This window comes from Serinus canaria, chromosome 15 (assembly GCF_022539315.1).
Source record: "Serinus canaria isolate serCan28SL12 chromosome 15, serCan2020, whole genome shotgun sequence".
Taxonomy (NCBI): Eukaryota; Metazoa; Chordata; class Aves; order Passeriformes; family Fringillidae; genus Serinus; species Serinus canaria.
Window position 1 is genome coordinate 8,849,186 of NC_066329.1, and position 24,156 is coordinate 8,873,341.

Below are 24,156 nucleotides of genomic sequence, written 5' to 3' on the forward strand. Positions count from 1 at the left end.
CTGTATATTATATTCAGTGTGTGGGGATCTGTGCTCATTCCTCACAGATCCTCTGTTTTTCTCATGTATTTATGCCCAGAGATTGACCAGGAGAAGCTTTCAGAATTCAGATTTCTGAATATGTTGGTTGAGAAGTGCCTTGTGGCAGTGAATCATTGCTAATGGCTGCCAGGCTGCTGCAGACCTCATTGCACAATGCCATTAGTAATCAAAGAACTCTTTATAACCAAGCAAAGATTTTACAAGGTGCAGTAGTTTTCATCATTATTACTCTGTTAATTGTGTTGCACTTGCTAACAAAGTATTGTTTCTTCTTTGTGAAGTAAAAGAAATGTGATGAAGAGTAGGTTGTTACCCTTGCCTGTGCCATGAAGGGGAGCAATGAAATATTGATGGCAATGCTGATGTGTGAGCACAGAGAGTTCACTGCCTTGACCTTCTGCTACCTGGGCTGCAGCTCCAGATGGGGATTCAGATTCAGTGAGCATGTGGCACATCTCACTTCCAGCAGCACGCAAGCTCTTCATCTTCCTGACAAGGGACAGCAGGATTCAGCTGCTTCTCCTGCACAAGCCGGTGTGCACTTCAGTGGTTTTGACTGTGGAGGAAGATAGAAAATTGCTTGCATACTCCTCCAGCCTATCCTGGTCTTCCTGCAGGTTGGCTCTCCCTTCCCAAGTGTGCATTTCCCCACTCTCTTTGGTGTCCTCAGCAAATGTTGTCAGGCTGCACCTCTCCCCCACTGTGTTCAGAATACACAGTTCTGGAAGCTTTTCCTGATCAAGTCCAGTTGTACAGAGGTGGTTTGAGGAGTGGAAAAGTGAATGCTTGGGGCTGGGCTGAGAGAGACCCACTGGGTTCACAGACCCATCAGATTCTGTGTTGTCTAGATTCCAAACAGACCAAATTAAGGTATCAAAAGATATTTTAAAAATCTTGATGCTTAGTCACCCCATCTCTTGCATGTTTAATTAACTTCTCCTTCATCTGGTTTCTAAGTGCAGACCAGGAGCCAAACCAGGCCTTTTAAATTGTGTCATATGATTGTCTTTTTTGCCCCTGAGACTGTTCAAGTGGAAGGAGCAGAGCATGGCTGGAATTTATAACCTGTGACTCTCTTCACTGAAAGCTGTAATTTTCAAAGCAAATCTCTGCAAGGGGACCATGTTACTGTGACTTGTCATGCAGTATAAATAATGTTCTTTTCAGTTTACATCAAACTGAGCAGGCCATTGCTTCCTGATCCAGTGGAAGCTCTGGTAATTGCTTCTGTAGGTTCCATTTATAGATCAGACTTCTATGACTAAATTTAATTACTTACAGCTGAATCCAGTGGAAGTAATAAGATCAAAATAACCTCTGTCATGCTGCTGTGAAAGCAGCATGTTCCCAGAAAAAGGCACTTCCTAATTGTTTCATTTTTCAGGAGAAGTTTTTAACTTTCACCTTTTCATTTTCTGGTTGAGTGAAGAATGGAGCTTTGCAGGACTCTCCCACTCAAAGCTGTGGGCTGTGATGAAGCTTCTCTCTTGCCATTTCCAGTTGTACTGAGTCACAAATAGGTGACTGCAGGAGCTTTTGTTAGACCCAGTGTGGTGGTTGTCATCTTGCACAGTGGTGTCTTTCTTGAGCTGTGGCACCCTGATTGGAAGAATATTGGGAGATGTATGATGAGAAAGAACAGATGCCTTGAAAGATTGTCATATAATGAGAGAAAAGCTTGGAATTATTTACTGAAGTGTTAACAAAGGATGATGTTCTTGTTTTTCACCTAATTAGGCAATAATTGAATGAAAGACTGCTTAACTGATCTGCAGAAAAAATTGCTGCAGGACAGTGCAGGGACACAGTGACACTGGTGCAGTTGTACCTTTGTTTATGTCTCTTTTTCTATCCCACTGGATACAGACTATCTCAGACCTGCATTTTCTGATGTTCATATGGTCTGTTAGCATGATTGATCTGTGGCTGGCTGTCTTTTTCCTGTTGCATATGCATGAGTGCACACACGTGCTCACTTAAGTGAATTTGATTTCTTCATTCCTTGTCTTTTGCCTTTGTCTGGCATGTTGTCATTTAAATGACCAGTTCTTTCCAGACTCCTATGTGTTGCTTTTCATTTCTTTTTGAAACATTTCCTCTGCCTTTTTAGCACCCAGGTGTTTTCTGACTCTCTGTATCCAGTTAATTACAATCACCAGTGCACAAATCCCACTGTATAAGTGATGATACCAAGAGCCTTTGAGAAGTTTGTTGTATCTTACAAATAATGAATGAACATAGTTAATGCCTCAGGAAATTTACTGCAATTTAATCTAGACTCGTATAAATTATATTTTTAAGAGAAAATAGAAAAAAAATATTATTGTGAAAGCCAGAAGAATGTGTGCAAATGTAGTTGTATTGCATTTAATCTTTTCCCCTCGAATAATCCAATACACTACAAAATTCCTGTCAGCAGAGGTGGAAAGGGGAATTCCTTGGTGGCCGCTTGCCTTTTCCACAGGGAAAGCTACAGGCATTCAGCTCTACTTCTTAATACCTCTCCTTCTTCCTGGGGAGGTGCTCAGGGGAATAGCTCAGCTGGGAAGGATTCCTCTGTCATTTAAAGGATGAACTAGGAGGTAATTACTCATGCTGCTGGGTCAGTCAGTATTGATGGGGGCTGTTTCAGGATATTAGTATGTGGGAAAGTCTTTGATGGTTGAGAATTGATTTAAATCCTACAAGCTTTGTTGTGTGTGACCTGCCTGTGTGCTCATATTATCTAAAGCAGATTTCTAGGAAAGCAGATTGCCCAGACAGATTGAGCTGTGCTCTCTGATCCCATCATGGGTGGTTGGGTGTGGCAACTGTGGAATTCCACTTGGAAATGCAGGGATTTTTACTTGCTGTCATGCAGTTTTTGATTAAACAGGTATAGATTGCTGCACAGCCACCTGCCCAGCAGTGAATGCTAAAAATGAGAAAAAAATAACATGAAACCAATAAAATCTGAGCACACATAGCTACCTGGCAAGTTCCAAATGATGTCTGGGCAAAGGCTGTGCAGTGTTCATCCCCTGCTCTGCTGAAAGAGTGGTTTTTAGTGGCACAGAGCTCTAGCTAGGGGCTTTGAGATGCTGCAGACAGGTGAGCTTCTGGATCTGAGCTGGATGAGCCTGAGTCTGGGTGACAGGGTGGCAGATGCCAGCCAGAACCCAGCACAGGAGGGCTCCCTGGTCTCTTGCGCTGAGGAGCAGCACTGGGGCAAGGTGGTGCTGGGCAGCACTAAAGCAGGTTCAGAACCTCTGGGACCTCATGCACAGGGCATGACTGAGGGCTCTACACATTTTTATCTGAGCTTAGGGTTTGGAAGGGTGAGTGGGTTGAGTTTTCATCTCCTCTTCCCTCTGGAACCCTGTTCTTTAGTCTGCGCAGACCCATTCAAGTGTCTTGAAGCGTGCTGTGAGTGAACAGCTGATGACCCAGTACTGACATGGAGATAAATTATTCAGTGTGTCTTATTTGGGAATTCAAGGCTTCATGATGAAACCTACAAAACTGTATTATGCCTCTGACATTCTGAGATTTCATCACTGTATCTTCAATTATTCACTAAGGCTGCTTGTTCTCCTCCTGGCGCTCTGACAGGGCTGCAGGCCGGTGGCAAGCAGCAGGCAGTGCTTTCTTCTCTTTGTTCTCCTGCTTGCTCTCGGTACCTTGTGGGGGAGACTTGCCTGGTGCTTACTGTATTAAAACTCTCACCCAGAGTTCAAATTTGTACAATTCACAGACAGGGAAGAGTCTACAGCCATCCCTATTGCTGGAGGTTTCTCAGTGAGCTGTAATTATTGTGAGCTTTCTCCTTCCCTAGGGACAGAGTTTTCACTGTGGCTGCATTTACCCTGCACGAATGCCACAGTTGAACAGCAGTGACCTGGTTGTCAAAACATCCTCTGGGAATACCAAAAGAGAGGCCAATGGAAGAGGAAGTTGCAAGAAATTATTTGGAAGGGTTTGTCCTCAGGGGCACAGCTGAGGAGGTCTGTGCCAATGGTGCCTGCAGGTTCTGCCCATGCCCAGGGGCTCCTGGAGTAGAACAGTTACCGTGGGGTGTTGTGCTGCAGAGTGCTGAACAGATCCTCAGTGCCATAAGCCTCAAGCTGTTGGTTTTGTAGGGGCAGTTGCTGTGTCTGTTAGGCAGGAGAGAATTAACACACCAGATTCTGCTGCTGAGCAGCTCCAGTGGGCTGGGACTCCCCTGTGCTCTCTCCAGGCCGTGGTCCTGGAGCAGGGCAATGCTTGGTTTTCTCCTCCAGCATTCCTGAACTGTGCCTCTGGAAGTGCAGGATCTCTCTTGGCTTAGCATGTCCCCTCATATTTGTACTTCTTCCACCTGGCATCTGCCTGCATCAGAGTCCAGATGTAGTGATTTCCAATTAACTGGAAGGAACTGTGACCCATCAAACATTTCTCTTTGGTTTTGGTCTCTCTGTGGCTATTTTCTGTATGATTTGCAGTTTCCATACAGCTCTGATAACCTTCTCAGGAGTCCAGGCTTGAGGCAAGCCCTGGCTTTGTGAGAATCCCTTCTGCTGAGTGTATCCTAACAGAGCAATGCCCCTGTATCTGCTGTGTGGAAATTTTAGTCTGTGGTGGATAATTTTAGAAAAGAGAACTGAAATTAATACTATGAACTCATTGCCTGACGAAGGAGAAATTTTCCTGTGGATGTACAGAAAAATATCTTCATTTCTCCTGGGATTCCTGGGGATGGAAAGTCTGAATCAAGGTTGGAGTCACCATACCAAGGCATGCCAAATACCTCAGAACTTAGAATATTTTCTTCCAAGCCAAGACTTTACACAAGTAATGGAGTTCACAGGGTATGTGAGAAAGACCAGAACTTGTCTACATAGACACAGCTTTTGCTTTCTTTGTCATCACTTGAATAATTTCAGCCAGATGAAGAGCGGAGAGAATGTATGAGGAGGGAACAGAGCCTGCCCTTTACTGGCTTGCCCTGGGCACAGAACTTAGGCATGGTTGTCATTAGAAAGCATGCAGCCTCTTAAATTCAGGTATGTTCTGTAATAAAATTCTCTCTCCTGCCCATTCCAGTTATTTGAATTAAGTACAGTTGTAACTTAAAGGTTATTTAAAGATAACTTTAAAGGCAAGTTAAAGATGTTGGAATAAGGATTTCCAGGTGATGTTGCCTAGGGAAGCTTTCTGCCTATTGAAGAGACAGAAAGTGCCTCTGCACAGGGGAGCTGCTCATGTCCTCCACAGAGAGAGCCTTGCTCCATAGACACACATCCAGTAAATGGGAATAATAAGAAATTTGGCACTTTTATGGAACTGACACAAATCCAGTGAGTTCAATAGCAAAGCTGGAAATGCAGCCAGTACTCCTGCTGTTCTCCTGGCCTGTAGGAATAGAAGCTGCTAACTAGCATTTGAAACCTCTGGTGCCATTTTGTGTATGATGAATAAAGGAAGGTAGATTACATTGTTTTCTGGTAGTCCAGTACAGGCAATGCAATGCTTTCTGTTCCTAGAGCACAGACCCTTGCTGGCAAGGGAGACTGTTTTTTCAGAGCTGAGAAGAGCTGGGTGCTTGCTGAGGAAGGGCAGGGTGCTCTTCCACTGCTGTTCTGACCCTTTTCTGAAGGCACAAGTGGATCAGTCTGATGGGTTGTTCCTCTTGTGGCTGGTGCAAGCAGCCATGTGAAAAACCCCAGGGATCATGGTGAGAACCAGGTCTTCGTGTTGGTTACCACTGCCTCAAGTTGGTGCTGATGTGTGTGAGATGGAAGAGTCACAGTCCTTGGCTGTTCTGCCCTCAGTAGGGCTCCATTGTTTGAAGGATTTTACAGAGTATTAGAAAATGAAAATCGCTATTTTTGGACTTGGCTCTTGCAACCCCACTGAAGAATGACACCTATTCTGGAGTCCATCCAGATACTGTTCTAACAGCAAAACAGAGAAGTGGTAGGGCAACTAAAATAAAGCAGATGTTTAGCAGGGAAATAATTTACAATTGGCCAGTTTGATGGTACCTCTTGACCCTTTCAGGGCTGTTCAATAAAACTAGCAGTTTCCATAGCAACTACTAAATTACTTGGTGCTACAGAGATCTGTGATAAAGGAGGCGAATCATTGTAGGGAAACATGGTGTTGATGTTTTTCCCCTTTGCATTACAAGAGTAATGATCTGGCAAAACTTGCTAAATGGGACGCCCCTGCTGAAGAATTTTTCCCACGTTCACTTGGGCCAAAGAAATTTATATGTTTAGTACTTTTGCAAATTTGATTTTTCCCCTCTCCCCTGTCATCAGCTTTGTCCTTGGCAGGCGGAGCTGGCAGGGTGAGCCAAGAGGCAGGAGATGTCTGCAGTAGGTGTGTGCTGGGCTTCTCTGTCACAGCCCCTGCTGAGCATCAGCTGCTCCTCCAGGTAATATCCAACAACTCCCTGCTGCAGGTACTCTGCAGCCCCCAGATGCAGTCACTGCTCTCCTGGGCTCTAACTACTGAGTTTCATGTCCTCTGCTCTCCTGAAGATTGTACTGCTCAGATTTTTTTTCTACCTCAGTGATAAGGATGTAGCTTAAGATCAGGGCAGTCTTGAGAATGGACCCATGGAGGTGTGTGATAAGGAAGTTGCTTTGGGGCTTGTTTTTCACAAAGCCCAGTGTAATTCTGGTGGCTCTCAGGGTGCATTTCACTTCTCTTTGAATGTTTGGTTGCATGCAGAGTGTTGCTCTTGTGGAGTCTGTCTGCTGTGTTGGAAAAAATAACTGTGTTAAAATCCTGAAATGCTAGTTTAAAATATTGTACTTTACTCATTCTTGTGAGACACAAATCACCATTTGCTGATCAAAGTTTATCTGACTTCCAGCAGTTACAGAGGTTTTGAGTCATTTGGGTGAAGTACCTTTGCCAAAGTTGTTAAAGGGTTGTTAAATGACCTCTGCTGTATCTTGTCTCAGTGCAGACGAAAGTGCTTCCAAAACAGCCCTAAATGCTTTTCAGATTCACAGCAATCAAACAGCAGCTAAGACCAGGAGGAGGAAGGATCATTGGGAATTGCAAGACACAGGGATTTTACAGATGGAGAGTGAAGCCAAGAGGGCCCAGTATTGGGGTCCAGAGGAAGAGTACCTGGATTGGGAAAAAGAAATTTAAATCATGGTGCAATGCTGAAAGTAAACTAAGCACCAGGTAATAATGGTGTTCAAACCAACCCTGCCTCTGCCCCAAGCTTCCCTGAGAGGTGTCAGCTAATCCATTTAGTTTAAGTTTTGTATAATTCTGTTAAATATCTAATAATATCTTACAAAGACTGGCGTTACTTCTGAGCAGGATAAAAAGTGGCCTGTCTTGTCTTCTGCCATTTCCGAAAGAAGCTGTTTAGCCAAAAATTGTGCCAAACTGTCCCTGTCCTCCTTGTGGAGGATGCTGCAGTGCTGTGCCTGTTGGCCTCAGGCAGAAGAAGCTGGTTCTGTTTTCCTTGTGCTGTACTTGGGCACTGACAGGTTGGTTGTTACTCCTCCAGAGCACTGATGACCTCCCTGCACTCATAGCTGGTTCTTGCTGTTAAGTGGTGGTTAAGAGTTGTAGCTGATAAATACAGGAAGATTGGCTAATGGCACCTGCTGTTAGGGAAGGAGAGGGATGTCCTTTGAAGAAAGGAGCAGCAAGGCTAAGCTCTGTGAGAAGCTGTTTACTTCAACTAAGTAAACAAAGGTTTGACTCTTTATTTACTGATTAAATTCGATTTATTCCAGGTGGGCAAGTGAGCTGTGCACAGAATCCCATTAGCAGGTAGTGGAAGCACAGTTAATAAGAATGATTAAATGCTTTTTGGATAAAACCAGGCAAGATATTTTATACACACACCCATCTTGTTTTTCTCTATATGCTCCATGGGTCTTAAAGGAAATTCCCATCTCTAAATAGTGTAGTTTTGTAAGAGGCATCTTGGAAACAGGTAGAAGATAAAGAAACAAAGCTGCAGAGACAACAGATCTGTTGTGCTGATTCTCCAGGGCAGGCTGACAGCTGTGGTTCAGGTGTCAGCCAGATGTAGGACTGTGAAGGAAAAGTGTTACCTGGGGTACAACCTTAATTTTGGGAAAGCAGGAATTCAGCTGGTGTGGTCAGCAGCAGTATTTATGCATGTGCTACATGTGTTCTGAATTAAAGTGCAGTCTTCCCTCTCCTCACATTCCTGAAATCCCACAGCAGAGATTTGTCCGTATTTTTCTCTAAAATTTGGCTGTAAAACAGTTACAAGGGGAGAGGATGGATCCAGCCTGGTGCTTGGCCCTGAGAAGCTGTGGCAGCTGTTCACACATTGCCTCCCTTCTGCTGGTCCCTTGCAAGCTCTGCTCTGCCGTGGGCACTGCTGGCACGGGCAGCCCTGAGGGGCACCTCTGACTGCACAAGAGGTGTTCTGCAGACTGAGAACAGGCATTGAATGCATCAGAGATTATTCCTGCTGGTTTTGGCATCTTCTCCTGATCTGGCAAACCGAGGGAGCATTATGGAAGAAGCATTTTCTGTGTGTTTGCCTTTCCTGCCCCCATGGCTGATTGTCCAGGATCTGAAGCTGACAGCAGCACAAGGGTGGTTGGAGTTTCCTCCCCTGTGTACAATTGCAGCCTTTGTCTAAGACCAAGATGCTTTTTTTCAAGTTTTCCATGTTTGTTTGATAGGAATTTTCTGCTGCAAGTTCTTCTGATGCTGTTTCAGTTTTGTTCCCCTGTCTCAGTTATCCAGTTAATGCTAGCCAGCATTGTACCATGTCCATGAGCCTGTGGGGTCAGGTTTGGTGGCAGAGGGACCAGGTGAGCCCTGGCAGGGCAGGGTGGCCTGTGATGGCAGTGGGATTCCTGCAGAAAGGGGGGATGTAGGGGGAGGCACAGAAGCTCCTGAGCAGGGAGGGGAGATCCCAAATGTAGAATCTGTTGCTGCATTCCTTGTGGGCAGGACCTTGACTTGGTTTTACTTGGCAAAATCTTGTGGAACTTAAAGGTCCCATTCATTATTTACATGCTGTGTCTTTGTACTGTATTTTTATCTTCATTGTATATTTTTTTATTAATTATAAACCAGTTACTGTTGCCTGAAACAGTTCTTGCATATTGATACCAGAAGATTTAATAAAAATTTCAGCTCCCTTCTTGATGTAATGACATTTGCATTCTAATCCTGTTTCAGATTGCACAGGGAAATCTAGTATTCAGGGTCTAGACAGTTACCTAGATGGGATCTCAAATGATGAGGATCAAAAAACCTAATAAGCATGTTTATTTGTGTTCCCTGGACACTGCAGCCAACAGTCCAGTGGCAGCTCCTAGTAGGACAGACAGAAATTCTCCTTTTCCATGAAATGGGCTGTAATAAACACAGGTGGAAAATACTGGTGTGTACAGAAACTACATGGGTCAATGAATTGGGCAGAAAACCTAGGACTTGTGTTTAGAATTGCAGAGAGGGGCTGTGCCTGCCTAGGCAGATGCTGACTGTGCCCTGGTGTTTGATTCTCAGAGATGTGTGGGAATGCTCACTTAACAACCTCTCCAGCATAGTATCAGGGACTTGATGAGATTGGCTGCTTTGTAGAGCTGCTTTGGACTCTTTAATCCTCTTCCCTTCCCAAAGGGCTCCCGCTGGCAAGAGCTGCTCTCCCTGTCCTTCTGCAGGCAGTGGTGTGCTGGGCAGAGCTCAGGCTGGAGGGGTGGGTGCAGGGGCTGGGGACCCCTGACACGCTGGGACTCTGGAGGTGGGGACAGCACAGCTGTGTCCATCCTGCTAAAACAAGGACAGGAGAAAATAATTCCCATTGAGGGAGATGCATCTGGTGCCAGATTCCAGCTGAGAATGAGGCTTTCTTCTTGCACAGTGCCTTGTTCCTGGAAAGTGTGGTGCAGAGACTGCAGAAATGAAAGAGATGGTTCCAGCTGTCTGTATTGAGACAATGAGAATGCAGAGAGCCAGGTTAGGAAACACCTGCTGTTTCTGTCTTGTCTTTAGTGAAACATTGTCTCTCTCCTTGCTTTAATCTTCTTAAGAGGAATTGATAGTTTTTTCTTACTTGGGATCACTGGAAAATTAACGTGACTGTTACTGTAGAGTGAGCACTGTAGTATCTTCACATAATGTGATTTAAAATTTAAAGCTCACTCAGCAGGGGAAGGCTCTGTCTGTGTGGGGACCAGGAGCTGCTCCTTGGCTCATTCCTTCAGCTCCAGCTGCTGGCTCCCTGCCTTCCCTTTTCCTCTCCTCTTCCAAAGGGTGATTCTCACCATTTCCTTTTTGCAGACTTTTCCCCTTGATACAGTGTCTTCATTCCAGTGCTAAACTAACTTGTGAGTGCCTCTTGGGGAGGAAATAGGTGATGTGAATGCTTTTTATTTATTTAGTTAAAGGTCCGTGGGGAACACAATGTGCAGAAAGCATTCTTGTGTATGCTGGAAATTGGAAGAGGAAGGAAGGAAGGGTTTTTTGCAGGAGAAAAATAGGCCAAAATTGTACTTTCTGCTATGATTAATAGGGTTCTCTTTTGGGCTTTGAATGTTGTGTTTGTATTCAAATGAAGCAGTTTCCAGGGGCACTTCCAGGAATAGATGTGGGGAGCGGATAAAAGCCCTTTCCATAAAGGATGTTCAGAATATGCGGAACTGAACTGGACGTTCGTGGGTCTTGTCTCCTCCTGTCACCTGGAGCCTGTGTGTCCCGTCCATCTGCAGGGTTCAGGGGATGGGTGTGGTGTTTGTGAGGTCCCCAGGACGAGGTGAGAGAAGAGAATGTGACTCCAAGTTCTCAGAAGGCTGATTGATTATTTATGATACTATATTAAAGAATGCTATACTAAAACTATACTAAGAAAGAGAAAGGATACATCAGAAGGCTTCACAAGAATGAATAATAAAAACCTGTGGCTCCTCAGAGCCTCAACTGGAGGCACAGCTGGACCATGACTGGTCATTAAATTAAAACAATTCACATGGAACCAATCAAACATTCACCTGTTGGGAAACAATGTCCAAGCCGCATTCCAAAGCAGCAAACACAGGGGCAGCAATCAGATAATTATTGTTTTCATTCCTCTCTGAGGCTTCTCAGTTTCCCAGGAGGATATCCTGGGCAAAGAGGATTTTTCAGAAAATATCATGGTGACAGATGGGGGTTCTCATTTCTCAGCATTGAGGATGTGCCAGCGAGGCACAAGGTGCTGAAGGTGCCCACATGGAGTTCAGTGTTGGTGGCTGTGTGTCTGTGCCCACCTTCTGCAGAGCTGAACCAGACAGGCCTGGCTGTCCTGGACCAAGCAGCCTTGTGGACTGGAGAGGTCCCAGTCAGAGTCATGCTTTGTCCAACTCTTTCTCTCATCAGGCACTAAAGAAAGCAATTAGATGGTAATTCTGCAAAAAACAAGACTTAATAGTGTACAGCATGATTTAGGTGACAGTTCACACTCTGCTGGGAGGACTTGTGCTTGGTGGCTGCTGCATGTTGTTAGTTCTTTGTATTTTCTTTGATTTAAAGCTTCATGCTTGTAATCTAGTTAACAATGAATTGGGTTTCCAGTACAGTGGCTTGTTTGGTTCAATAAGAACACATTTATACTAAAGGTTAATGAAAAGCATTTTGCTTTCATTGAATTCATTAAAAGGGGTTCTACAGTCAAGACTTACTAATGGAAAAGAGATTAAATATTCATGTCTCTAAATTTCTCACATCATTTCTGATTTTCCTTAATCTCTGCCTTCCTGGATTGGAGTCCAAAAGTGCCTGAATGCTCTAACGAGTTCAAAAATTAATTAAAGATTTCTCTTGTTTAAGTATAAAGACTTCCCAGATATATACCTAATGTATCTTGAGTGCAGATCTCTGTGCTATTATGGACCAAGAGAGAGTGATGAGGTCCTAGCCAAGAGAGCCAATCTCAAGGAGCAGTACTGGTTCTTAAAGCACTTTTAAATAATACAAGTAATGCTTTATCCTCTTTATTGTGCTATTGAAATAAGTTTGAATGAACTCAAAGTGCAGCAAAATTTGCATTAGATAGGTATTAGCTGGGCATGAAGATAAAACCTGAGTTACAGGCATCAAAGGTGCTTAAAGATTCAAGACCTTTTTATAACACGGTGTCCAGATGTGTGTGCTACAAATACTTGAGTACTTTGTAAATACTCCTTGGCTCATTTGTAAATACTGGATTGTGGTTTCTGTGGTCTTTTTCCCCAGTATCTCCCAGGCAGCTCTGGATACCCTTTGGGCCAGGGCTCTGCCTGTGCTCATTGTGTGAGCAGGGTGTGTGTCTGAAGTTCCTGCTTTGTGTGTAGGTTCCTGGTATGCAAGTATGTGCAGATTTGGGAGCTCTGTTTGGGAATGCTTTGCAGCTGCATATTGGTGTTGCTGATGTAGAAATGGAAATACATGGAGATACAAGTTACTTTGAAGGTATTGCAGGTTCCCATCAATGGTTTTCTGGAAAACTAAGAAATGAGGAAAAATGGTCTTGTAAACAGTTTCAGAATGATGAGTGTCTTGCTTTAGTCTAAGAAGCTTGTATAGCTCAATGTACCCATGTGTATGTGTGTGGGGGTTGTATATATAGTGCACTTAGCAAGTGGGGCAGTGCTGGACAGTGTCTGGATGTGAGTGGAGAAAGAAGGCTCAGCTCCTGGCTGTGTCTTTTTGTTGTGTTTCATTGCAGCTTGAGCTTTCAGTACATTTTGGGTCCTGCTAGTGCTGGATGTTGATATTGGACTCGTTAGCAAGAGCTGATGAGAGAGGAGGTGGGTTGCTTCTGTGCTGTGTGAGCCAAGACTGGAAAGGAGGGTCTTGAGAAAAAGTATCTGGTTATAAGTGGTTAAGAAATAGTATTTGGCCACGTCCAAGGGGAAAGCTTTGCCTTACTAGAAGTGACCAACCCTGGTTCCCAGAACAGTTCAGAGGCCTTGCTAAAGCTCAAAAGGTGATGACAAAGCTCAAAAGAGGATCACAATGAGGGGGTACACACTGGTGGGGTTCACAGATCGGACTGAAGCGTTGGTGGCAGTGATTGTAGCCATTGACCAGAAAAGCCAGAGCTCCCATGCTGTGGCTTGTTGTCCAGCAGCACGAGGTCAGGAGCTCTGTTATTTGTTCCTGTTTGTGATGGCTCAGTGATGGGCATTGCTTTGCCTCTGTCCCTGCAGGCATACTTCCGTCAGGGCGTGGCCCTGCAGTACCTGGGACGCCATGCGGACGCGCTGGCCGCCTTTGCCTCGGGGCTGGCGCAGGATCCCAAGAGCCTGCAGCTCCTGGTGGGCATGGTGGAGGCCGCCATGAAGTCTCCCATGCGAGGTAAGCACGTGGGGGTTCTCAGGGTCTCACCTGCTGCTGAGTTAGACAGAGCTGGGAGTCCCAGAATCTGAGCACAGGAGAACCTGGAGGCCTGAAGGGAAAGATTTCAAGATTTGGCTTCTCTGCTGAGTCAGGAGGATGCCAAGAATGGAGCCTGAAGTTATAGGAGGAATAAAAACTATCTTTCTGGTTAAGTGGGACAGTAAGATGGTGTTAGCCAGCTTGAGGGGTACTGGAGATGAGTCAAACTGGGTTTGTACAGCAGTTCCCATGGAGTCCTTGTTCGTTTTTCTTTTCTCCAGTATCAGTGCAGGCAGAGGTGTGTGCTGCTGTGCGCTGCCTGTGCTGTTACTGGAACAACTTCCCACAGTGTTTAGGTTGGGAGCAGCACATCTGAAATGCCCCAGGCCAGTGTTTGCCCCAGAAGAGCACATCAGCAGCTTTTCTGTGGTACTGCTGTCTCTGAAAACACAGCATTCCAGAAGGCAAAAAGGCTGCTCTGCTAATTCGCTTCTGTTCAAGCAGTGTTTGCAATCACAGAGACCTTGAAGCCATATGAGCTGTGCAGTGTTTTTCTCTTTCATCGTGTCCCCGTTTCCAAGATTTTTTTCCTAAAGGAAGGGGGTTGTCTCCTCCTAGTTCTGTGTCTCTTGCAGGCTTTGTGCTGCAATGCCCTAATGCTGTTAGTCAGGAAGGAACATGGCAATTGTCCTCCTCAGCAGATGGTGCTGGGGGCCACAGGGCTTAGGAGCCAGGGAGCACTGAAATGAAAAAATATCCTTGTTGGTATTTGATTTTTTACAGTGTTTTTCTCCATCCTCCAAAACTAATTTATCTGTAAGTTTCTGTCCTATACAGCAGTTACCTGGTGAATGCAATTCGATTTGCTACCCAAAGGTACTAAGGCTGCTGCTTAGAATGCAGGCTATATGGTGTTCTGTGGGAGCATCCCCAAATTTGGCAGGATGATCTCTGGCTGACTGCCCTGCAGCTGTGTATCAACTGTGCTCCCTGCTGCAGTTAGACAAATTGAAGCAGTTGGGCAGGTCCAGTGCTATCATGCCACAGGAGCACTGTCTCCTGCAGAAGGGGCAGCTTCATTCTGCAGTTTTGGTCACCTTTCTTAGCACACATCATGTGCTTGGGTGTCTGGACAGGCACAGACTTTGCAGACGTTCATCTGAAGGTTTGTGCTGAAAGAGCAAAAACTGCAATGCTCTCAGACACTGCAGATGGCCCATTTCCAGTTTCCTACAAAATTCCACAGATAGCCTCTGTATTCCTTGTGCCATTAGGCCAGATTTCAGAGCTCAGGATGAGACTGCTCTATGCTGAGGCTGCTCTAAGCTCTGTTTTTATGCTGCCTTGCTGAAGTGCTTTCTGCAAGGCAAACAGCAGCTTGCCAGGTGATCTGTCTTGATGTGCCAGATCTTAGATGGTACCTTTGAGTTCCAAGCTCCCTTAATAAATCTTAGTTGAATTTGGGCTGTCTGGCCCTGAAATCATGTGTCATCTGTTAACAAAAAAATCAAGATGAGTTGTGAAGGTGATTCCTGATGCAAATATCTTGCTTTGCTGAGTACCTCTGTCTTTGGTTTTGCGCTTCAGAGTCCCTGGAGCCCACCTACCAACAACTGCAGAAGATGAAGCTGGACAAGAGCCCCTTTGTTGTGGTGTCTGTGATTGGCCAGGAGCTCCTGACTGCAGGTCACCATGGGGCCTCTGTGGTGGTGCTGGAGGCTGCCCTGAAGATTGGCACTTGCAGCCTGAAGCTGCGGGGATCGGTGTTCTCTGCGCTGAGCAGCGCCTACTGGTCCCTGGGGAACACGGAGAAAAGCACTGGATACATGCAGCAGGACTTGGACGTAGCCAAGAGTTTAGGTAAGAATCCTCCTTTCACTCCTGGACCGCTGGGTGGGCACTGGTGAAACAAATCAAGAGCTAGATTAATGATCAGCATCTCTCTCGAGTGCTCAGGTTTCTGTGGGTTTTCACAGGCTGCTAAATCTGATCTGAAGCTTCTGAAATGTGCAGACTGCAGGTTTGTGCATCCCTGTTTGCCTGCCTGTGTGAAGGGGCAGATAATCAATGGATGTGCTAAGGTTTTACAGAGTCTTCTAATTACCTGATGTCATGTTTGTGAGAATTGCTCTTATTCCCTGTGTTGACTCCAGCTCAAAACCCTACATAAGTCTTAAATTAAGCCATCTGCTTTTCCAAGTATTTGATGGACAAAAGTACTCTGAGAGTCTGGGGCAGTAGCCAGGGAAGGAACAAATCAGTAGTGACACAATGATGAACAAAGTGTGTTTAAAAATAAGCAAAATCAAAAATCCCCCTTGAGTTCAGTGTGTTCTGTACAACAGTGAGAGCATTTGGCTTTGTGGGGTTCTGTAGGAGAGCAGACAGGTGTGAGACAAAGCCCTGGCTGTGCAGAGCTGGAGAGACAATGCCCAAAGGCTGGAGCCAGGACTGTTCACTAAGAGCATAGGGATTGCTCTCTTGAAGATGGTTGTAGGTGTACTTTGTACATCTGAGCTGAGCTGTGCTGCAGAGAATTGCTTTCTGGAGAAAGCTGGCATGCTTTGTGCTTATTCTAGGCCTTGGTCATTGTCTGACCTTCACAATGTCAAGCAAGGAATAAACAGGGAGGAATGGAAAATTGCCAAGTGTTAGGCCACAGAAGAAAGTAAAACAATTCTAAAAATAGGTTTGATGGCAACTGTAGAAGTTTCTGAAGGCCAGCAAAGAGGAAAGTTTGGCAGTGTGTTAAACATAAAGATGAGTTTGTTCTAATGCTGGTTCTCACACCAGAGCATCACTTGTACCTCATATTTCAGTCTTCCCATTGGATGCTTCCAGCAGTGGCTGTATTAGCTAATCTTTGTTTTGTTTGCATGTGACACAGGTGACCAGACAGGAGAATGCCGAGCTCATGGAAATCTGGGCTCTGCATTCTTCTCCAAAGGAAATTACCGGGAAGCCCTTACTAACCACAGACATCAGCTGGTGCTTGCCATGAAGCTCAAGGACAGAGAGGTAGGAAGCTTTTTAAACAGTCAAAGCTGGTAGTCTGCACTGCATGGTTTTCCAGAGAGATCAAAAAACCTTGTCTGTCTGCCCTGCTTTACCCTAAGAATTTGGAAGCTGTGACTTCTCCTCCTGGGTGTCCATTTGCCTTTTCTTAAGAGAAGTCTTTGTACCAATAGATAATGATATGTGAGTGTGAGGGGCAGGATGCTTGGGTTGTCCATTTGTCTCACCCATCTCTGGGCTCTGAGCATGTCCTTTTGCCTCCCTCTCCCTTACCATCCATGTTCCTACAGCCCAGAGGCTCTGGGCTCCAGGGGTAGGAGGTGCTGCTGGGTCAGTGTCAGTACCACGTTGCTGCAGCTGAGCCCTCACTGTCCTCAGCACATTCTCAGTGTTACAGGTGCTGCTGACCTGGACTCTGCTAAGCTGCATCCTAAGTTTTGTCTTTTCCTGCCAAGAAATGGGCAAGATCCCTGACCCCTGTGTTTGCATAAAATGCACTTAGTCTAAACACCAGTGAGAGCAAAAAGAACCCATGCAAACCTGAAAACAAATTGTGCAGGATCTGCTTTGCCTTGGCCATTCAGTTATGCTGGGCTCCCTGCCAGTGCAGGGAAGTGGTCTGCACGGGCTGAGGAGGCTGTCCCAAGGCATTTCTACTGAAAGTTCACTGTAAGGACAGAATCATATTTTAGTGCACACATACAAAACCTATCCCCTGCTCCAGGGATTCCCCTCTAGTGTGAGTGGGAAAATGGAGACTGATGATTGCATGGCAGCAGGGCAGGTGAGAATTCATGTAAGCACTAGTGGTTTTGGGAGAGATCTAAAAGCTGAGGAAGATCAATTTCCCATTGGTAAGTTGTGGAAAAAAATCTTCTAGAATTTGCTGAATGCTTTACTGCTTTACTAACTTGGTAAGTTAAATATCAAGTAAGCCTTGGAAAAATGCATCTTTCAGTAGGTTGTGGAAGGACTGTGGCTGGGGAAGGGACTTGCTAAACATTTCCTTGATTGTTTTACCAGCTGGAAAACCTCCTGAATCACTCCTGATTTCCTTGTTTCTGTTCATGAAGAGCAGAAAAGCTGTTACTTGTCATTTGTGGAGTTTTCTTGATCGGGGTCCCTGTTGCTGCTAACAGAATAACCTGTGTGGCTGCTGCTCTTCTGTGGGGTTTCTTGCCCCATGGGTTTCATCCCCTGTTGTGGGGCATGGAGGCAGCAGCAGGGGAGTTGATGTGCTGGAAAGAGCACAGCAGCCCCAGAAGCCCAGGCTGGCCTGGGATGTGGGGCTGGAGCATTTTGCCTGGTCTTCAGCCCACTGATTTAAACAGATCTCACTGAGGGGAGTCCAGGGAATGAGGGCTAATGGTAATAGTCCTTAGTTCATGACACATCTGGGCACATAATTAACAGTTATTGACAACAAATGACTACTTGGTTTAGCAAGAAAGCTGAGCTTCTTGGATTTCCTGTAGGATGTAACCACAGGAAATTAATTTGGCGCTTTCTGATGACATCATCTTGACCACAGAGCTTCCTCTGAACAAAAAGCTGTTTTTCTTGGCCTCCCTTGCAGACACTTTTATAATGCAAATGTTATAAAGTTGCAGTAGGGCTGATGTGAATTCCAGCAGAAGGGAATTTGGTGTGTGACTGTAATGAGGTAATTGTTTTACCCCTGACTGTATGGAGAATTGGCAGAAAAGGTAAAAAGTGCTCCTTTGTATGGGATACTGCTGTCTTTGGAGGGGCTGTCAGGTTCTGAGGCTGCTGGAGCAAATGTTTGCTGTGTTGTGCTGCCCATAAATGGAGGAGGAGGTTGCAGAGGGTCTGTTTGGAGCATTCAGGTGTGTCCTCCCCCATGCAAGCCTGGAGAAGGGGAGCTGCCAGCTGAGCTGGGAAGCATCTGAGCTGCTCACAGAGATTCAGGATTGTACATGTTTTTCTTCCTTGGCACAGGGAGTCTGTGCAGCTCCTGTTACAAGCACAGGCTCTGTGTCCTGACAGGCCATTTGCTCCTTCAGTCAGTGTGGGGAGAAGTTAGAGCTGTTTTGCTGTAGTTGTGTCCAGAGAGAACATGGGACAGGTGTTGCTGGGATTTGGCATACCTGTAGTGTCTCTAAGAGGGAATTTGGGGGATTGAACACAAGTGTGGGTTTGGTCTGTGCAGGTGAGGGAGAGGACTGGTTCTTAGTGCGGTGCTGTGAAGGGCACCATAAAACAGCCATCTCAGGTAAGGAATGGGTTGGATTTTTTGACCAGCTTCAGTAGCTGATCAAGAAATTCAAATGAGCTAGTTCTGTGGCTAGTCCTGTCCCTGCTTCAGCCATGTCGCTGGTGGCAGGGTGGGCATTACTCATTGTGTGCCCCATGGCAGCAGTACAAAGTGGAACCATCCCATCCTGAGTGAGCAGGGTGCTCACAGCCCATCTGAACTCACAGGGAGCACATGGGCAGGGGGCTGTAGGACCCTGCTCAGAGTCTCTGTGCACCTCAGGAGCTGATCTTTGGGCATCTCTCTTGGCACCAGCTCCAACTAAGGCCCATGCAATTTGTGCAGAGGTGGAAAATCAAACTTTCCTGGGCTGCTGGGGCCCCTGGTCTTGTATTTTCCTCACTCATTCAGAGCCAGCTGCAGGCTGTTGGAGTTCACCCCCTCCTGTCCTGCAGGAACTGCTGCCTGTGCAGGGGTCATTGCCACTGAGCAGGAACAAGAAAGTCCACTCTGAGCAGACCTGGCTGCAGTGGAGTGAAATGTAGTCTTTACTTCCTTGCTGATTGAGAAGGATGGATAAAGAGTCACAGCCCTGTCCTAGAGCAGCAGCAGCCTCATGTTCTGTGTTCTGTGCTCTCTGTGTCTGAAATGTCAGCACTACTGTCCAGCAGTTCATGTGCCAAGGAAATCCCATTCTGCTAGCTTGGGCTGCTGCTCTGTTTTCCAGTCTCTGCTTAGTGCTCATGAAAGTGCTGGGAGTTGTACAAAGAGAGGTTCCCCAAAGCAGCAGCCAAGGTACTGGAACGTGCCAGAGGAGGAGTGGCAGATGATGCTAGCAGGGAAGACTGCATCACATTATTTTAGCTTGTCTTTTTCTTGTCACAAAAGCTGGCTCTGATGAGCAGCAGAAGCTTGCAGCCTGTTTCTCCTCAGAGTGGTCTAAGGGCTGCAGTTATCCCAGCCCATAATGCAGGTGCTGAGTGTTATGTCTGTGCTCTATTTGTGAATTAATTACTTTGGTTTTCACACCAGGTAGCCTAATCTTCTGGAAACCATCAGGTAGCTCATGTAGGTAGGGTGTGTTGATGCCACATCACAAGCTGTGATTTAGACAAGGATTATGCTGCTGATGAGCTATGCCAGGATCAGAGGAAAGAATGGAATCAAAATGTAAATGTGAAAGCTTTCAATGCCTGTAAGATTAGTCCCCTGTGTCCCTTTTCATTGCTAGCTGCTCCTCAGGTGTCCAGAACTATCTTGTATTAGGAATTCAGTAGGGCCAGAGTGCCAGTGTAGAGCCAGAGATGTTTGATTTCTTGGGACAGGTTGGGGTGGCCCTTGATGGTGACCATTCTGAAGGCCCTGTGTTTATTCCAGAACATTTCATTTAGAGAAGCTATGAGTGGCTGACAAGCAGAAATAGACAGGAAAGGGAAAACTGTGGAGCTCCTTCTTGGGTGCAGTGTCCAAACCCTCACAAAGGCTGTGCTTGAATCCTGCCATGGAGAGGCCATGGACACCACAGGAACCCTCAGTCTCATAGCTCCCTTCTCTCCTGGGCCCTCAGACGCCTTCGATTACAGCCCCGCTGTTCAGAAATAGCAGGGCAGCATGGCAGGATCAGAAACCAACCATCATGAAATGAGTGCTTGTGCTGCCAGCATGGAGCTCTTGGGGAGGACGCTGCTGCCAGAAAGCCACTGGGTGCTGGCAGCCCCTCTGTGTTGGCTGGCAGGCATGCTTTGAGCTGAACTGAGCCTTTCCCTGGGGTGCAGCATCTCTCTGCACCATGCAGGAGTGAACAGAAGTGTTGGGTGAGAAAGAGGATTGTCTGCAGCCCTGAATTCTCCTGGGGCTGGGATGAAGGTGCAGCTGAGCACTTTCTGGTGCTCCTTTTCTCAGGAGTGTGGCTGAGGGAAGGGCAGAGAGCTGAGGACTGTTACAGTTGCCTCCTTGAGCTAAGTCTCATAAGCTCTTGGATGTCTATAACACACCCAGGGTAGCTCAGCTGCCCTTGGAGGCATAAAAATCAGCAGGATGGCTTCAGTTGCAGTGTTGGAAACAAAAAGATTTAATAAAAGGCAAAATAATAAACAGAGAAAAACCGAGCCAGGTGCAGGAGGTCCTTGCTCCTGGTGAAACACCTCACAAAAGTGATTAGTTTCTTTGTTCACTTCTTTTTCTAGTAAATTGCTCAGGTGGGACTTTTTGGCTTCTGTCCAATTAGCTATCCTTAAGTTTGAGGTGAAGTCCCCCAGGCCTATCAGGTGGCTTTTTCACCTAATCGAGGAGAGAAACTTCTGGGCTTCTTTCCTTTTTGAAGGGACAGAGGACAGTTTTGTCACTCTGTCAACAATGGGCACACTCCTACAGAGGACAGACTGACGGACTGTGTCGGTACTGTCCTGCCCCTGGCTTGACTCATAATAACCAACAGCTTGCAGCAACCATTCCTGGCCTTGTTTTGAAGGGATTTCCCCCCACCTCCCTCTGGAAGTAGCTGTTTGTGGAAGGAAAAGGTGGAGAACTGCTGGGGCTCAGTGCCCTCTTGTTACTGACCCTTTGGATCAGGCTCTGACTGCTGCCCTGGACATCTCCATGAGCATCTGGGGCTCTGGGAATTCTCTGCAGCAGGTGGGTGTGCTCAGTAACTTGATGAGCCAGGTTTTGCTGTCTCAAGATGCTTTTTAAAACGATTGCAAATGTAAGGCAGAGTTCATGTTTGCAGCTTCAGCAGATTTTGTTCAGAAAGGCTGACTATTTGCAGGAAATGGGGATGATGAAGATGATAATTAGAATTGGTAGTTAAGTAGCACAGAAGAAAGATGTTTATTAAGCAGGCTTTGGTGGGTTTTCTGTGTCACCTTGCTCTGGCATATTATGAGGGTTCTTGTGTGGCAGAGGAGATACCAGAATGCAGAAATTCCCACCAGAAAGAGAAACCATGGGCTTGCAGCCCAGGAGACTCCAGAATCCAGCTGAGTGCTCTGCTTCCTGCTACAGAGGGCATTGCCATGGAGCTGGATGTACCTGGAGCCGTGGCTGGGAGGGGTCACCAAGCACTGGCATCCCTGAAGGAGTATTATTGAGTATGGTTACTGGGGCTGACATAATCCTTGGTCGGATTCTTTTGGGAATTTGAACATTCTGCAGCTGTCTGAACATGCTTTGTGAGCATCTCACAAAGTAGTTATTTAGGTTTGCAGCTTTGGTCATTTTTCCCGGTCCCCTTCAAAGCAATGAAACTCAGTATAAAGCTCCCACATTTGGTAAAGTGCAGCTCCTCGCTTCAGGCTGTGCAAATCAAAGATCAAATTTCACCCTCTTGTTTCCAGAAGGAGATGCAGAAGGAAAGATAGATCATTCCTTTCTAATGAAATCTGTAAATTCTGTAAAGCCAAGGTTTTCTGCCCTTTCCTGAGGGGAAGGGGAAATGCTTTCCAGGTGTCACTCCAGCCCTGCTTTGTCTGTAAAGCCACATCTTCAGTCAATAGCAGGGGTGTATGGATTCAGCATTCTCCCTGAACTTGTATGAATTCTGGTTTGGGGCAGCAGAATGGGTTTTTTTCTGTTCTTCTGAGTTAAATCTCAGAGAGGATGTGCTCCTTACCAACAGTCCTGGATGGAGTGTGGAGAATCCCATCCATTCATGAGCTGCAGCAGGAGGGAGCCCATGGCAGTGTCCCTGCCTGTGGGATGTGTGTGGCTCTCAGCCATACAAAGAGGTGGTCTGGCCCTGGGGCTGCCACATTTTTCAGAAAGGAAAATCTGAAAATCTTGTGACCACAGTTGTTTTGTTATATTTGCAAACAATCTGGAAAATGAGGACAGGATATAAATACCTTACAAATGAGAACTGGAAAGATTCTTCAGGCTACAGCAGTTTGTCATGCCTGGAAACATAGACTAAGATGTCAGAGACAGGCTGTGATGAGGAAATGATTCCAGCCTCTCAGTGCAGACAGCAGTCTTGCTTTATTAGGGGTCCAGGGCAGACTGCCTTGTGCCCTGGAGGAAGGCTGAGTGCCAGCTGCTGGGAGAACACTTACCTTTGTAGTTTATTTGTAATTGTGGGTCCACTAGTGCTGCATTACAGCTCAGACTGATTCACCTGTGTGCCTCAAAGGATGAGTTCAGTGATGTGAACCAGCCTTAGTGCCTGACTTTCAGCATTTGGATTTATATCTGAGAGTATAAATTCTTTGCCTTTCTCTTTCTGTCTTTAGCAGGCTTTTTTAGAGTCAGCTTGACAGGATTCATACAGGTTTGTCTGGTTCAAAAGTGATAGGATTAAGCAGAAGGAAGAGAAATCTGACTGGTGCAGGAAATTTGGGAATGCACTAAAAGGCCATATGCTTTGTTTTGTTTGGACTTGTGACTCAAGAGGGAAATGTAATACTTCCTGAGGATCTCCTTTAAATGTCCCCATTTGACCTCCACAGCACATGGATTTTAGCTGAAGGAAATGCAGTCTTCTGGTTTTACTTTCACAGTGTCTGCAAAGCTCAGCATGCTGCTAAGGCCTGGACCTGGCTGCAGAAAAAGAAATGAAGCAGAAAACTCATGCAGGAGCTGCAGCTGCATCACTCTCTGCATTGTCAGGACGCCCACCTCAGTCAGGGCTTTTCTCCTCTGTATTGAGTTTGCAGTGAGGGGATGTCCAGCTTAAGAACAAGAGTAGCAAGGGTTGGCACAGGTCAGCACACTGCTGTAGGAGTAGATGTTTTCTTTGAACTTGTTAGATCCAACTTTGTGACTTGCTGGCTTATTCTTCCTGACTTTGACCAGGGTATGAGTCACTCCTCAGGGTCACCACCATGGAGAAGCTTGTGGTTTTAACTGAGGAATACTTACATCATCACTAAAAATGTCAAGTCAGCCATCCTCCCTAAAGTGATTGCACACAGGAGCCTTTCAGATTATGTCCAGAAAGTGACCAAATTTGGGCTTCTTGGGGCAAAGATAGATGAACCCCAGGTGATGTGTAGGCTTGATGATGAGGTCTTCTTTGTAGTGTTCTTGGGCTGATGGTTTTTGTGTGATTTCTTTGCAGAATGAGTGGAGCTTTGCAGAGCCCACCCTGAAAGGCAGCCCACTCCCCCAGGTCCCCAGCACCACATGATGAGAGGTGTTGCACCAGTTCCCACAGTGAACAGCCTGGGCAGGACAAGTGACAGGCAGATTTACTCCTGAAAATGGAATGAAATAGTTGTTGCTTCAGCTTTCCAGCAAAACCTTGCTAACTTGGTCAAAACTATTTGCAAAATTACTCTGGTAAGGGTGTAGCTCAGGTTTACTTTTACAAGTGTTCTAGGCAGAACTAGGCACCTTGCACCTAAATGATAGGGGAGGAGATGGAGTCAGTGGATTTTCCACTGGAATGGAGCAGCATTATTTTGATCTCCAAATGAGGAGCTGAAAGTCAGCATTCTCCTTGAAGAGGAGCAACTGTGAATGGTCTGGCAGTCAGACTCCTAGTGCTGCTCAGGTTTGCCTGGATTGATGTCCTTCATGTGATACTTTTAGGGAGAATGAGAAGTCCTCTGAAACATTAGCAATTT

At 46.0% G+C, this 24,156-nt stretch overlaps 1 protein-coding gene across 2 annotated transcripts in view; it reads left to right on the plus strand.

Moving 5' to 3' along the window:
• Positions 1–24,156, plus strand: part of TTC28 (tetratricopeptide repeat domain 28) — a 107,677-nt gene that overhangs the window by 46,918 nt on the left and 36,603 nt on the right. For both annotated transcript variants that reach the window (XM_030231026.2, XM_050980440.1), the window contains 3 exons: positions 13,197–13,344; positions 14,953–15,225; positions 16,253–16,383. In XM_030231026.2, the coding sequence (XP_030086886.2) occupies positions 13,197–13,344; positions 14,953–15,225; positions 16,253–16,383 (552 nt within the window). The remainder of the gene's footprint in view (positions 1–13,196; positions 13,345–14,952; positions 15,226–16,252; positions 16,384–24,156) is intronic.